Source organism: Ciconia boyciana, chromosome 8, assembly GCF_034638445.1.
Source record: "Ciconia boyciana chromosome 8, ASM3463844v1, whole genome shotgun sequence".
Taxonomy (NCBI): Eukaryota; Metazoa; Chordata; class Aves; order Ciconiiformes; family Ciconiidae; genus Ciconia; species Ciconia boyciana.
Window position 1 is genome coordinate 51,463,659 of NC_132941.1, and position 14,769 is coordinate 51,478,427.

Consider the following 14,769-nt stretch of genomic DNA (forward strand, 5'->3'; position numbering starts at 1 on the left):
AGTGTATTGTGTGGTAGACACTTCTCTGTGCTGATGTTTTTCATAGGCAGGTATTCAGCAACCCTTCAGAAGTACTCGCTCCAAACATTTTTGGGGTGGCAGTGACCTTTCTTGTTGTCCCTTCTGTGAGTAGCACCAGTTGGACTTTATCTGTTTTGTAAAAACCAGTTCTTTTAAAGGTAGTCTCCAGTGTCTGGCAAAGCCAGGGTGAGCTGTGTTACAGCAGTGCTTGTTCGCCCTTTCTTACCTTTTTTTATTTTTCTTGCCGGCTGCTGGGTTTGGAGGTCGCTGAAACCCCCAGTAGCCTGCCAGCAGAAACAAGGTGAGAGCCAAAGTAACCTGAGGGATGTCACGCCGTGTGTAAGGGGAAACATCGTAGCTCCACAGCTGGGCCTTAGTTGTACATCCACAAAATTTAACGTGGGAAGCTAAACACCTGGGATAGCTAAAGCAGGTAGCTTCCAGCTTAGATGGACAGCCAGGCAAAAGTGGTGGGTTGGGTATTAAAAGCAGCTTTTTCCTAAGGTCAGCTCACAAGAGCTCATCCACTTGCTGTAGAAGTGCACTGGTTATGCAGTTCAAAAGCTGTGTATTGTGGGGAACATGATAACATGCAAACTAAGCAGGGAAGTTAGTTAACTTTTCTCCTAAGCCAGTGAACTAAACACGTGCTATGTTAAAACAATAGTTTTTCCTCACAAAACCGTAATATGTTGCATATAGTCATCTTGGTTTTCTTGAAGCCTATTTCACGAAGTTATGGCAGAAATGGCAAGTTACTTGCCTGTGTCAAACACATCTCAGCCTGGGAGACAGGTTTGGACTCCGATGTTGCGCCAGGAACTTTTCCTTTAAGGGAGCGTGAAGTAGAAACAGGCTCTCTTGCCTCCCTTGCGTGGCCACAGACAGGTCACGCCAGCCAGATGGCTGCGGAGAGCAGCTACTGCAGAAGCAGACGCGTGCGCTTGTATAACCATCACTGAGCGAGAGCTTGCCTCTTTCTGGGACCAGGATCGGCTTTCCAAACCTCCTCAGTCGTGTTTTTCTTGAACCAACTCCAGCTGGAGCAGAGCAAATGGCCGGCTGGTGGAGGTCTCCTCTGCAGTGGGAGCAGGGCCAGCTTCTGACCGAGAATGTGGTGTGAGCTCAGCGTTAGCAGGGTTTGTTTTAATTCAGCTGCTCCCCCCTCCACCCCTGCAGCACAGACCAGGCTGCTTCTCTTTCTGATTGGAAAGGCTGGTCCGGCCCTCTGCTCCCTGCAATAGATTTTTAAGCAGGATCTTGCCTCCTGCGTTCAAAGGCTCCTCTACCACAGTCCCCGGTGTCGGGTCACGCTGCTCTCATCCTTGCCTACGCTTAAAAGGATGGGGATGAGCAGGTCCCTCCCCTTGTGCCCCTGCCTCGGTCCCTGTTACCCTCCTACCCCTCCGATACCCCTCTTTATGCCCTTGGCTTTCTGCCTCCCCGGGCTCTGTCGGTGCTCTGTCTTCTCCCCAGCGCCGGGTGTGCCGGGATGGTGCCCATGACAGCAGGCAGCAAGGGCCCTTTCTCTGGTGTGGCGTTTCCACAGCGGGCAGCGTGGTCAGTAAATGCATTATCCTGCCGAACTGGCTTTGGCTGAAGGCGCAGGATGGGCAGGAGCCCCCCCCCAGTTAGAGGATGCGGTGGTCTCTTTCATCTCTGGGGTGGCTTTTGGGCTGTTCATCCTCACAATTTAAGACCCTCTCCAGAACAATCTTCTGACGGAAGAGGCTGGTTAACAGGAGAAGTCATTAGGATCCCGCTGGGGTAATAACCCTTCCGCTCTTAGTGCAAGGAAATAAAATGCTATAAATGCAGCATTTCACCCTCCCCTTCCGGAAAGGACCCCTCCACCTTCTTGATGCCAGCGGGGTCCCCCCACGCGGGGTGCGGGACGATGCTGCAGCGCCCTTTGGTTTGGTCACCCACAGCCGGGGGCGGCACCGCGGGGCGGGGCGGGGCGGCGCGGCTCGTCCCGGCACGGCACGGCACGGCCCGTCCCGGCACCGCACGGCTCGTCCCGCTGCCGCCTCATGGAGCCGCACGGGCCCGGCAGCGTCCTCTTTGGTGAGCGGCACCGGGGTCCACGGGCGGGCGAGGGACGGGGAGGGGAGCGGGGACGCGGGGAGGGGTGGAAGAGAGACACGTGGGGGTAATAGATGGGTTGGGGAGGGAGACGCGGGGCGGGGGTATGAGAGAGATGGGGGTAAGGAGAGACGGGGGCACTAGGGCGGTGGGGGCAAGAGAGAAATGGGTGTAGGAGAGACACGTGGGGGCAATAAATGGGGGCTGGAGAGAGACGGGGAAGAGAGAGTAACGGGGCGGCGTGGAGGCAGGACAGACACGTGGCTGGGGAATAGGCCTGGGGGAAGACGTAGGGGGGCAATAGGGACAAGTGGGGTGCAAAAGAGGGACCTGGGGGCAGCAGAGACACCCGGGGGGGGGGGCGGGGGAGACACGTGGGTCGGGAGAGACACGTGGAGGGCATTCCTGAGCCCTGGGGGGTGCCAGACGTGCCGGTCGGGGACACTGGGGAGAGAGACACGTGTGTGGCCGGGGCACGGGGAGAGGGCGACCAGCGAGGCCCTGGAGTTTGGGGAGAGGGACACGCATACGGCCGTGTCTGGGAGGGAGCGGGCATGTGGTGGGGGTCCTGGGGCGGACTGGGGGGAGCCGCGTGGGGTGTTGGGGTTCTTGTGGGTGCAGGGGACCGGGAGGGGCTGAGAGTAATGGGGGGTGGGGGGTGGCAGCCCCGCTCCTGCGGCAGCGCAGGCGGCACCCGCGGCTCTCGCTGGCCTCTCCCGCTCCTCCGGTTAATCCCCCGCGCTCCCACGTCAGCGTTCCGTGGGTGCCCTTCGCGGGGCGGCAGAGCCGCGTCCCTCCCCTCTGGGAGGGGTTTCGGCTGGGGCTGTTACCCCCCCCCCCCGCCACACGTGGCCCGGCGCTGCTCACAAACGTGTGTGCAAGCAGGCGTGCGCACGCGTGTCCGGGGCTGCTCCCGGCCCAAAGCATCGCAAACATCGCGGCTCGGCAGCACTTGTACGGGGCAGGGAAGCGGGGCAGCGGCCCCCGAGGCCTTTTATGCACCTGGATTTCGGTCCTTGCCCTGGTGAGCTGAATACATAAGCGCAGTTAGGAGGAGGTCCTGCCCTGGGCTGTGTTTGCTGAGGCTAATTTCGCTCTCTCCCTGGCAAATGCCGGGTCTGGTATGCAGGGCTCAGGTCTGTGTTCTTCCGATCTGCTTCACATTGGTGAATCATCCTGCAATAAGCAAACACACCCAGGGCGCTCTGCCTTCCTTCCTCCCCGTGGTCGGCTGAATCCTGATCCTAAGAGCTAAGGACATAATCTTGCATCTCCCTTGTGTCTGTTTGAAGTATGTAATAAAATCTCTCTTGAGACTTGTCTTGAGGGACTCCAGCTCCCTGCAGCCTGGCCCAGCGTCCTCCCCTCGGGTTGTTCCTCATCGCTCGGGTCTCACACTCCGTGCCTTTGTCTCTGCCTCCAGACTCTCGCCAGAGCAATTTTGCTGATACTGGGGAGAGCAGAGCTGCCTTTCTGTCTGCTCCCTCTCCTGTTGTCCAGAGCAGTGCACCCTGCCTGTGCTGCTCTCTGGAGGGGATGAGCCTTGCCCTGCCTGTGATTGGGGCCCTTGGGGCACTGCTTCATGGCAGCCCAGTTTGGGGACACAGTCCCTGTATGGTGCTGAGCTGGGTGGATAGTTTTTGGGGACACATCATCCTGGCGTGCAGGGTGCCCTGGCCTGAGGCTGCACCTGAGCATGAGAAAATAAAGTGTTTGATGGATGCCGTGTGCGTGCCTGGCTGGGGCTCGCCCTGGGAACCCTTTTCCTGTGGTGCTTGGGGTTGTGTAACCGCTGCTGCAGCTTTTCTGATGTCCTCCTTCCAGGCTGTGAGCTGACTGCCAGTACCAAATCCTACACGTTTCAGGTGGATGAGCAAGATGATTTCGAGCACGTTTTGGCCCTGTCTGTGGTAAGAGAAATGAGAATTACCAGTGCTTGTCCTATCCCATGGTGGCCCACAGCCTCATGCCCCTTGCCAGGCTCATTCCCCCTTCCCTGGCTGGGCTGGAACAGGGGACTTCCTTGGCTGAGGTCTCAGCACTGGCTGCTCTCAGGGCAGGGCACGGGACTGTCACGTTTATGGAGGTGCTTGAGCAAAGCCAGTGGCATCGGCAGGCTGCTCAGCAGAGGAATTCTCTAGACATGGGGTGAAGGAAAGTATTTTTTCCTTGTATTTGACCTTGCTGGAGCCTCCCACTAGAACACGGCCCCCCCTCACCAGCTGGGTCTCTGGCTTGTTGCTCTCCAAGCCCAGGCAGATGCAGGGCTTCATTTCTGGCTCTCCCTGGGGGATGCTTTCTGTCCTGAGAGCACAGGACCTGCCAGCATGGGTCAGATCAGCAGTAAATGCAGCCCAGGCACCATGTCCTGAGGTGGCTGCGGGAACAGCTGTCCCAGCTGGGAAAGGCACAGAGCCCCACCGGAGGTGGTCAGGCGGCAATTGCTGCAGCGGGGGACTCTGTGCTCTCCCTGTTTTGTGGAGCAGCATCCTCACACCTTGCATGGCAGCTGGGCTGGTAGCATTGCTGTGAGTCACTTGTCCCATGGAGAGCCCTGGTTGTCCCTGCTGGGTCCCCTGGAAAAGCAGTAGTTCATGATCTCCACTCCCACCCAGGTCTGCCTCACAGACGGTGCCAAGGATGAGTGCAATGTGGTTGAGGTCGTTGGGCGAAACCACGAGAACCAGGAGATCGCTGTGCCTGTGGCCAATCTGAAGTTGTCGTGCCAGCCCTTGGTAAGAGGTTGTTTTGAAGACACAGGTGGGGATGGCTGCAGGGAACTGGACATCTCTGGATGTTTGCGGACCTTTCCCCTAGGACCCTGACCACGAGCTGGTCTGCAGCTCGTGGGGAAATGCCCTGGCTAGCCTCAGCCTGGCTGAAGATGCCCTTGGAAGGACACGTTTTAACTAGGCCAGGTGCCATGCTGGGGGCTGAAGGACATTCTGCTTTTAGTCTTTGCCACTTAGTTCCATCTCTGTCTCTTTGCAGCTGAGCCTGGACAACTTCAAGCTGCAGCCTCCGGTGACCTTCCGCCTGGCAGCGGGCTCTGGCCCGGTACACCTTGCTGGCTGGCACCAAATTGGTAAGGACACACAGGTGTGGAAAGGCTTGGGAGGAGCAAGGGGTATGGAGGGGCTCCCTCCAGTGAGAAGAACACTGGCTGGGGAGCCCCTGGGAGATGCGCTTGGTGCTGCCCATCACATCTGCTCAGTGCCTCCTTTGTGCTGGTTCCCCAGATGCTGTATCCGTGCAGGGATTCCTTCCCTGCCGTAAAGCCTTGCATGGGAAAAGGGGTCTGGATGACCTATGCTGTCCTCTTTTCCCATGGCTGGCTGTTGCCATTCCCTGCTGAGATGTCCCTCCAGCTGGGATACACCTTACTGCCCACAAGCTGCTGTTAAAACTGCTCCCAGTGCTCCTTGGGCTGCTCTGCTCTTGGGGTGTCTTGGGGGCCAGTTGTATTTGCAAAGACATACGTTGGTGAGTAACAGAGTTATTTGTGTGTCCCAGTGCACAGGGAAGATGCTTCCTTTGAGGAGAACGATGACTTGTCTGAGGAGGAGGAGGAGGAGGAGGGGGAGGAAGAGCTTGCTCCTATCATGCCAGCCAAGAAGTACAGGAGGAAGCAGTAACATATCTCCAGGCAAGGTGAGGGGCCGGGCAGCCTTGGAGGAAGGGTCCAGGTGGCTGTGACACCAGCATGGTGAGCACGGGTGGAAGCTGCCCTGCTGCAGGATTCTGCTGGTCTCAGTCTGGTTCTTCCTCCAGGTACTCACTGGGACTTCTCTCCCTGGATGGCTTTTACCTCGGACACCTCTTGCCAGGACCTCAACGTTTGCTGCTTTGTTTTTAATTTTTTTTTTTTCTCTTGTAACTTTTTGGGGAGCAGGGGCTGCTCCCAGCACTGGGGTGTCTCCTTTCCCACAGCCCTGGGAGGTTGATCCCAAAACTGGATGGATGCTGCTGGTATATCCCACCTCCCCGATCCCTGTGCTGGGAGTTGGGGATGGAGGACGTGATCCTTGCCCTGTGCCTTTTTGCTGTCCTGGACCTCTGCTCTGTGCTCACTCTTCCCCTAGCTCTGAAATACCCAGTCTTGGCCCCTTCCCCAGCAGATGGACGTAAAGCTAGTGGTGGGACAGGCACTTTCACTGATTCTAGTGTGTTTGCTTTTCTTTACTCACAATTTGATGGTTTTTATACACTTGGAAGTGTGAAAACGGGGCCCAGGCTGCATCCTCAACTGCAGTTATGGTGGGGTGGGAGCTCACAGCCTATTTTTGATTCAGGGGGGAGGTTCTGGGTCAATCTGCTTTGTAAAGAACTGTTTTTACACTCTAAATAAAGGTCTCTCAGGCATCAGGTCTGGAGGGGGGTCATTGCTGGCTGGCAGGTTCCTCCCATGTGCACTGCAGTGGGAGATGCTCCTCTGTGTCCTGTCCTTGACAGTTGCTTCCCTTGGCGATGCTGTTGTGGAGCTCCCAGGAGGGGCCCCGGGGCTCCTCTCCCTCCCTTGTGGGCTCTGCACGCTTGTGCCCTGTGAGCCTGCTCAGGGCTGCATCCAGGCTACTGAGGGAAGGGGCAGAGTTGCAGGTGGCTGTATGGGGCAGGGACCTAGCTCCGCGTGTGCTCCCAAAGGTAACCCAGCTGTTAGCAACACCCCCCTGGTTTCGGCCACGTTGGCCCTGGTGCTGGGTGCTGTCACAGCAAGGTCCTTGTTTGTGTCCTGCTCTCAGCCCAGCAGTGTCCTGCGGAGGGGTGAAACGCCAGCACCTGCAGGTTTGAGCTCTGACCTTTGCTGGGGAGTCATGTTCCCCTGTGTCTGGGTACCTGGATAAGGTTTGATCCTTTCTGCGCTTTAGTCAGGCGGCACTTCTCACTCCTGGGGGCTGGTCCTGTCCTTAAATGTTTCTCTAGTGGTTTCCTTGCATCCGATCTTGCATCCCTGGCCATTGACATGGGTCGATGCCTGTCCCAGCCCTCCTTGTTTGTGACACTGGCTGTTGTCCCTGAGAAGCACCATGTACTGTCCTGCCCTGTTGGTGCCCTGGGACAGTCAGTTTCTTGGTTGCATTGGCTCTGGCAGGAAGTCCTCCATGGCAGATCCTCAGCTCAGGCTCCATCCTAGGTTGTTAGCGGGGCTGTTTGTCTCCTCCGGGGCCTGTGCAGCTCCCCTCTACATCCCACATCCCCGCTGTTTCCTTCTGGCCCCAAACAGCCTTTGACCAGCACGGAGGGAGGCTTTGATGCCCCTTGCAGCAAAGGACTGTTGGCATCTCAACCCCGTGGCACGGGGCTATGTCCCTGGGGACGGTGCCCGCCCGGGGGACACCGGAGGACGGAGCGGAGCCGGCCTGGGGGCGATGCAGCCCCTTGGCTGGTGCGTGGCACCCCGCAGCAGCGCGGGGGGAGGATGCCGGGGGGCTGGGAGAGGCAGCGGCGTTACCCCGGTACCTGCTGGGCACCCGGGGCGTGGGGCCGGGGCCGGGGCCCGGGAGGCGGCGGGGGCCGGCGGGTCCCAGCGCGGGGACCGCTAGGTGGCAGGCGGGCAGCGCGGCGGCCCCGCTCCCGCCCGGCCCGGCCAGGGGGACCGCGGTCCAGCCAGCTCCTGGCCTCTCTCCTGGCCTCTCTCGTCGCCTCTCCCTGCCCGGCTGCCTGTCCCTGCCAGGCCCGCTGGCGGCTTGCAGCAAGGCATGGCCACGCTCTCTGGGTCTGGGCAGCCCCTGGGATGCAAAGGGCATCCAGCACTCTGCTCCTGCTTCGGGTCCCTGCGGGGAGCCGCCTGCTTGGGTCTGGCCCTACGGGGAGGGTGGGTGCCGGCTGGGAGAGGTCGTGTCCCTGGGCAATATCGTTCCTCCTGCCGTCCTAGGGCAGCAGGGTGCCTGTGCCCAAGCACTGTAAGATTCCCCAGCAAATCTCATTGTCCTGGGGAAGTTTGTGGGAAGTGGGGTGATTCAGCAGCCTTGCTGAGTGAAGAGATGCAGGAGCATCCTCCCTGAGGGCTGGATGCGCGTTTGAGAGGCACTGGCAGGGCACGGTGCCCCGGTGTCCTGTGCTGATGGTGCAGGAGAGGAGTTTGGGGTGGTGAATGGAGCTGTGGCTGTGCCGGTGCCGGGATGGTGCCCAGCCCCTGCCAGGGCTGGCACACGCAGGACTTCGTAGATCTCCTTGGCTGTGTGTGCTTGGAAGGGGTCAGGGCTAATTTATCTGCCAGGCCTTGGTCCTGCTTGCTCTCTGTGGAGGAGCAGCTTGGCTCGGGGGAGATAAGAGCCAGTAGATCATTTTTAACAAGGTGCTCCTGGAAGGGTGGGCTGGGGGAGGCGGCTGTCTCAGAGCCTGGCAGGGGATGATGAGGGGAGGGAGTGGGCACAGCTTGGCCCTGGCAGGGTGGTACGGCTGCTTCATGGGGGGTGGGAGAGGCAGTGCTGGCTGATGAGAAGGAGCATTTGGCTTCTTAAAGGGTAGAAGGGATGGTTTCAGGGTGCTGGTTTCCTTAGGGGTGTCTAGATAGCTGGGACAAGAGGCTGTGGCAGGAGGGACAGTCCTGCCAGGGGGCAAAGGTGGCACCATGGGGGACATGGTGCTGCTGGCAGTAGGCTTGAGGAGGCCAAGCTTTTCCACCCCACTGCAGGACCAGCCCATCCCAAAGCCTTGCCACGAGCGCTGCCTGGTCCCCAGTGCTGCTGCAGGGCGATGCCAGGGGAGAGGGAACAACCCAGTCCCAGAGCGGGCAATGGAGGGGCTGGGGGGTGTTGGCACTGCCAGGCCCTTTTCTAAGTGACTTGAGGAGGTTTGCTCCCCCCTTCCCCAGCAATGTCACAGCCTTGATGTGCTCAGCTTGGGGAGAGGGAGATAAATGCTGAGATGGCAGGAGGCTGGGAGGGGGGGATGCGCTCACACACAGCGCTTAATGGGGAAGGATGGGATTACAGGGGTCACGCTAGGTGAGCAGCTTCCTTCGTGGAGCTGATGGTATCAAAGCAGGTGCCCCCGGCTGCAAATACCTTGCGCAAACAAACAGGGCTGTCTAAGAGCAGGTGAGCTCGGGCATGGCTGGGCTGGGGGTGCTCAGGGGTGGCGGGGGGCAGGAGGCTCTCTGTGTACGGGGAGTGAATCATGGGGCTCCCCGTGTGAGGGCTGCCTTGTTTTGTGTAGAGAAATGAAGTTGTTGTGTACCTACGTACATATGTGGGCTTCCCACGCTGGAAATGCATGTCTTACGTGTGTAAGTATGGAGCCCCTTGCTCTCCCATGGGGTGGTGGAAATGCCAGGACCCAGGGAGCCAAATGATGCCCCAACCCAGGTGATGGCTCTGGGGTTGCTGCGGGAGGTGGTTGGCTCTAAGCATCCCTCCTCTTTGCTGCATTTTGCGGCTCTGCATGCTGATGTTGCTGAGGATGGATCCCTCCCTGCTCCGGCATCACCGGGGAACCCTGACTCTGGCTGAGCCATGCAGCAGAGAAACATGGCCGTAGCACGGCTCGATGTGGAGGTCACCATGCATGAGCACCGTGGCCATGCACCCACACTGCTGCACTCTCCATGGCCCTCCCGAACTGGCCTGCTGTGCTCAGTGAGGGGCTCGGGCTGCTCACTGCAGGGTCTGGCCCAGGTGCAGCCCCGCTGGGCTGGGGTTTGGCTGCCTGCCTCCAACTGGGTGGCTGGGCTGGGCCAGCGGCTCCTAGGGGATGGTCTGGTTTCAGAGGTCAGGTTTGAGTTGCTTTTTCAGGGATGGAGAAGAGGGATGGGGAGCTGCTCTGCTGAGGATGGCCAGGCAGCGGTTTTCCTTGTGATGCCTCAGATGGTCCTGCCCCAATGGTTTTCTTGCTCCGTTTCAACTCTCCATGGCTGAGAACTCGGCCCCGGGGCGGCTGAGAGGCGCAGCTGTAACCGTGCTGTAGGTGGGGCTGGTCCCCTGCTCCATGAGCTCTCTGTTGCTGGTTCCCACACTGAACTGGGGTAGTACTGCTTTTCTGTGAGGCTTGGATGCCTGGGCTACGAAGGAAGCCAGTGGGACAGCCCTGGAGATGCAGCATCCCCTGTTATCCCAGGGTGCAGCGGCTCTGAGAGGTGCTGAGCCGTGGGGTCCGTGGCACCTCGGTGGCAGCCGGAGCCAGGAAAAGGGCCAGCAGAGCCACCCTCAGCCGGGACAACCCTCGTGGTGGGTGTGATGAGTGTCCTGTTCTCGGCAGCGTTAGCTGTGCTATCGCTGTTCTGTCCTGCCAGGCAGTGGGCACAGGTACCTCTGCTATTTCCTCAGGGAGCCGCCGGCACCCTAATGTGCAGGGCTGGCCCTGGCAGAGCTGAGCTGGGAACATGTTGCAACCAAGAGAGGAAGCAGCAGGATCTGGAAGGGCCAGGCTGCTGGTAATTCCCATCCTCTTCCCATCAACACGCCTTGCAGAGGGAAATGCCACTGGTGCACTCTGGGAATAGCCCTGTCTGCTGGAGAAGCCAAAACTCAGGTCTGAGGTCACGTTCTGCTCGCTGGTGCTGGGGTCTTCCTCAGCCTGCCTTGAGCTGGCTGGGAGCCTGGACTGTGGGTGTTCACCCCACTGACTGCTCTGTGGGAGGAGAAGAGGCTCCTCCAGCTCTCGGCTCCACAGCGGGTGCTGGCAGCTGATTTACCACAGCTGCTCCCAGCTGCACATCCCGGCACAGGAGGTTGCTTATGGCCAGGCTCTGCTCCGGGCATTCGCAGGCTGGGATAGCTGCTCAGCGTGTCTGCTTGCAGTGGGGATGTGTGTCCCCAGCTCCATAGCACTGCGCAGAAAACAAGAGGGGGTTGTTTCCACGAAGGTGCTGCTGCGACAGCCGTGGCTTTATGGTCTGCAGTGGGGGCACAGCAGAAGGTGCTAGGGGAGCGTGGACTAATGCTGGAGCAGAGGTTGTGCCATGAGTTGGGTTTAAATTCACAAACACATAAAGCAGGTGCTAAAAGTGAATGTGGTTGGGCTGTGGTAGAAAGCCTCATGCAAGACAGCCTGGGCGAGGCTCCATTGCAGCTGCCCTGCACCATCCCCTCCCGCATCCCCAGTGCAGCCCGTCTTGCATCAGGGAGGTGTTAGCAGTCCGCACTCAACAGCCGCGGCCAAGATGCCTGGAGGTCTCAGGTGTCCTGGCCTTCAACCCCTCCAAGGTGCGAATCTAATCGCTGTGGGCTGGGCTGCCCCTTACACTGGCAGGACTGTCACCGCTGGCCATGCTTCCCTGCCAGGGCTGGTGGCAGCCGGGGGGACGGGGTCTGCCCAGAGCAGCTGGGCTGTGCCCCAGGAGGATTTAGGATCTGCCTGAGGGATCCTCCCAGGGAGGCACCTTGCTGCAGGGAGCACAGGGACCTTGCGGTCCCCTGTTTCCAGCCCCACCAGTGGCAGAGCCCTAGGCTGGATGGGCAGGATTCGGCCTCTGTGGTGTCCTTGCTGGTAATGGCTCTGCACAGGGGCTGTGGGACCCCATACCCCCTCCATGCCTCCAGCCCCTGCTCCCCCATGGGCTCTCAAGGAGGTGGAGACCCCTGAGCTGCAGCACATGAGGTTTTGGGGGCTGGATAGGAAGAGCTGTTGCTGATGGGCAGAGCAGAGGATGAAGTGAGCACAGGGGACAGAGATCTTGTCTGTGGCAGGTCTGCTGTGCTAGACCTCCTGGTACTCAGCTCACTGGGAGGAGGCAGCATGGTCTAGCACTGGGGCTGGGCCCTCAGGAGATGGGATTTTGGCTCCTGCAGAAAAAGTGGGAGCACAGTCATTGGAGACCTCTCAAACCACATCTGAACTCCCTAGGTGCTTGGTCCTGTGCCTAGGCTGGCTCCCTGCAGCCCTGACCCATCCCTGCACACCCTGGACATGGTGTCTACACCACGATGGGAGCTTGGGCATCTTGTGCATGCCATGGCCATGCTCCAGGGTGGTGTGGAAGTTCCCTACCACAGCTGGTGCCTCGGAGAAGCCAGTTACAGGCTCTGGCTGTGGTTTTGTCTGGCACCACATGTTCCTGGCCTTCCCAAAACACAGAGATGTGCAGGGAGGCACAGAGACCAGACATGGCCCTGGGCATGAGTGTTGAAGAGGGGCACAGTTCCTGCACCAACCCCAGAGCCAGTGTGAGGTGATGGCAGTAGGGCTGATGGGAGCTGGAAGGCTGGGCTTGGGTAAGGGCTAACAGGGGGGTTTGGGGCAAACGTGGGGCTGGCCAGCAAGCTGAGGGGCTGTGGCCAACCTGGGGGAGCAGCAGGTGCCATGGAGCGCATGCCCACCTCGCTGCTTCTTTGGGGTTTTCTCTTGCTGGCCCTGCTGCCTCCCCCTGTCCCCCTGGCTCTTGCAAGGCCGTGTGGGGTGCCCCAGGGGCTGGCTCCCCGGGGCCAGGGTCAGGATGAGCTGTGGCTCTGCCGGGTTGGGATGTCAAAGGGGCCATAACCCTGGTGTTTTGCAAACTCCTGGGGTCAGCAGTTCAGCTGCCACTGACACAGGGGCCCAGAGACACACACGGGCATTTTGGGTGGATGCTGTAAGCAAACAAATGAAGGTAGAGTTACAGCTGACGGACAGCCCCCCCATGGCCACTGCTGTTAGTTTTAGGCTTAACCCCCCCACGGGCTGGGCGCAGGCATCCTCTTCCTAAGAGAACCCAAACCAAAGCCAAATCGCCAAGCCCAGCTGTCTGGGAGCTGAGGCTGAAGCTGGGCAGCAAAGGGCCAACATTTTCTTCTCTCTGTCTCAGCTCCTCATGGCCCTGAAGGAGCCTCTGAGTCCATCCCACAAAGAGGACAGTGACCCCCGGCACTGAATGACGGCCTCCACCTTCCTGGGTGGCCAGTGGAGCCCCCTCCCACCCACCCTGGCTTTGACCCCCCCTTCCCAGCCCTGCTTGATGGTGTATGGCTGGAGACCCCGAGGAGGGTGCTGCTGCTTGGGCTGGGGCTATCATGCTGGGGAAGTTGTGCCAGCTGGGAACGCCTTGGGACCTGTTTGGTCTGTGCGATGTGGTCGGAAATGAAGTGGAGCTGCTTAAATGCCATGAGCATGCACATCCTCATCCACATGCCCATGTGTGTCACTCGTTTCCCTTGCACATGTGTCATGGCCATTCTTGGTCAGGCTGCTCGTTTGCTGACCCCTGTTAGAGGCAGAGCAGATTTGCACAAAAATGCCCAACCTTGGGTTTAAATCACATGGGGCTGGGGATGTCACCTCCTCCCTGAGCTGCTCCCACATGCACTGCCCTTGCTGGGAGCCTTTGGTCTTTTTTTCTGGCTTGCCTAGCTCAAGTCCAGCTGTGGGACTTGGTGTGGACCCCTTCCCAAGCTGGGTGGCTGCAGAGCAATCCCAGTTCTCTCTCCTTGCAGGTGGATGTGGCATGGGTGTGCACCTCCCCATCACTGTCCTCTGCAAGGCTCCTGGACTCACTCAGCATAGCCATATCTTTACCTGTGTGCCTGGCTCATCTCTGAGCCCCTTCCATGCACTGGGTGTGGATGCCAGAGATGAAAGCAGTGCTGGTGTTGGCAGAGCCAAACACAGCCATGAGTCAGATGCTTAACGCTAATGGAAAATCCCTCCATGCATCCATGGACTGCCCTGGATGAACTCCAGCTCTGCTCGGGGAACAGGAGCGAAGCTGCCATGTGCTGAGCCACCCAAGGCTGCCCCTGCCGCGCTGTTGTGGGTGGTGAGCTCTTCTCCAAATCACCCAGCCTGGACAGAAAGCAGAGCCTAGCTTTAACTCCTCTGATCCGCAGGAGCATCGCTGCCTGGGAGTCAGCACGTGGCCACCGGAGGATGATGGAGGCAATATTGACACCAGCACTTCCAGGAGCACAGCCCGAAATTATGAAGCAAAGGCCACGTTTCTAGAAAGCTGCTGGGCAGGAGGGACAGGAGGTGATGAAATGGTCTCCAAAGGGCAGAGGAGGGAGCCCAGTTCCCTGAAATGAAGCCATGAGAGCAGACTGCTAAGGAGGGACCTAATGGGGGGCACGTCACCCAGGCTGGTCCTGCACAGGGGTGGGTGTCGCTCCAGGGGGCTGCGACCAGAACGCAGGGTTAGTCTCCTGGCCTGACATTCCCACCGCCGTGAAACATGCTTCAACTCTGCTGCTAGTAATTGAATAGAGAGGAGAATTAATTGTGAGCGGACTGTGTCTCCCCTCCCCGCTCCTCGTTTGCCCCAGGGCTGCCTTGGCGCTGTGGGTAGCGAAGACAAGGTCATTCCCATGTAACACATCCCGGTGGGGTTCGGCCAAGTTCCTTCCCTTCGGGAGGAGGGGGCAGGTTAATGGTGAGCGGTGGGATCGCCCCAGGCTGCTCCGTGCTGCTCAGCCATGGAGGAGCTGCTGTTGCCTCCGAAACGCCCCATTAATGCTGCGGTCCCTTTGTGAAGGATCAGCAGGCAGGGCTGAGGGCGCTGGGCTGCAGGGCTGGGGCTGGGAAGGGCGAGGGTGGAGCGGGCTAGCATCCCTCTGGCTCTGCTGGGAAGTCTCCACATGTTTATTCTGGGGTGGCAAAAGCTGGTTTATGGCCAAGCATCCTCCAGGCACAGCTGTAAAGTGTTAGAGGATCCTGGTTTTCATGCGTTTTGGCTCTCCATGATATGGTGTTGGAGGGCAGGAGGATGCTCGGGTGCAGGGAACTGCTGCCTCCGCGCCGGTGTCCTCGTCTTTGTGT

The 14,769-nt window shown here is 59.4% G+C and overlaps 1 protein-coding gene across 1 annotated transcript; it reads left to right on the top strand.

Moving 5' to 3' along the window:
* The first annotated feature begins 1,949 nt into the window (after window positions 1-1,949).
* Window positions 1,950-6,468, top strand: NPM3 (nucleophosmin/nucleoplasmin 3). The gene is made up of 6 exons (XM_072869969.1): window positions 1,950-2,088; window positions 3,931-4,016; window positions 4,722-4,841; window positions 5,098-5,191; window positions 5,620-5,757; window positions 5,878-6,468. The coding sequence occupies exons 1-5, from the start codon at window positions 2,055-2,057 to the stop codon at window positions 5,739-5,741; spliced, it is 456 nt and encodes a 151-aa protein (XP_072726070.1). The 5' UTR covers window positions 1,950-2,054; the 3' UTR covers window positions 5,742-5,757; window positions 5,878-6,468.
* Window positions 6,469-14,769: the final 8,301 nt, after the last annotated feature.

Excerpts from the sequence above, each read along its gene's own strand:
- NPM3 (XM_072869969.1), top strand. The coding sequence starts at position 2,055 with ATGGAGCCGCACGGGCCCGGCAGCGTCCTCTTTG. Across the intron at positions 2,089-3,930 it reads GCCCGGCAGCGTCCTCTTTG|GCTGTGAGCTGACTGCCAGT; the intron begins GTGAGCGGCACC and ends TCCTCCTTCCAG. Across the intron at positions 5,192-5,619 it reads TGCTGGCTGGCACCAAATTG|TGCACAGGGAAGATGCTTCC; the intron begins GTAAGGACACAC and ends TGTGTGTCCCAG.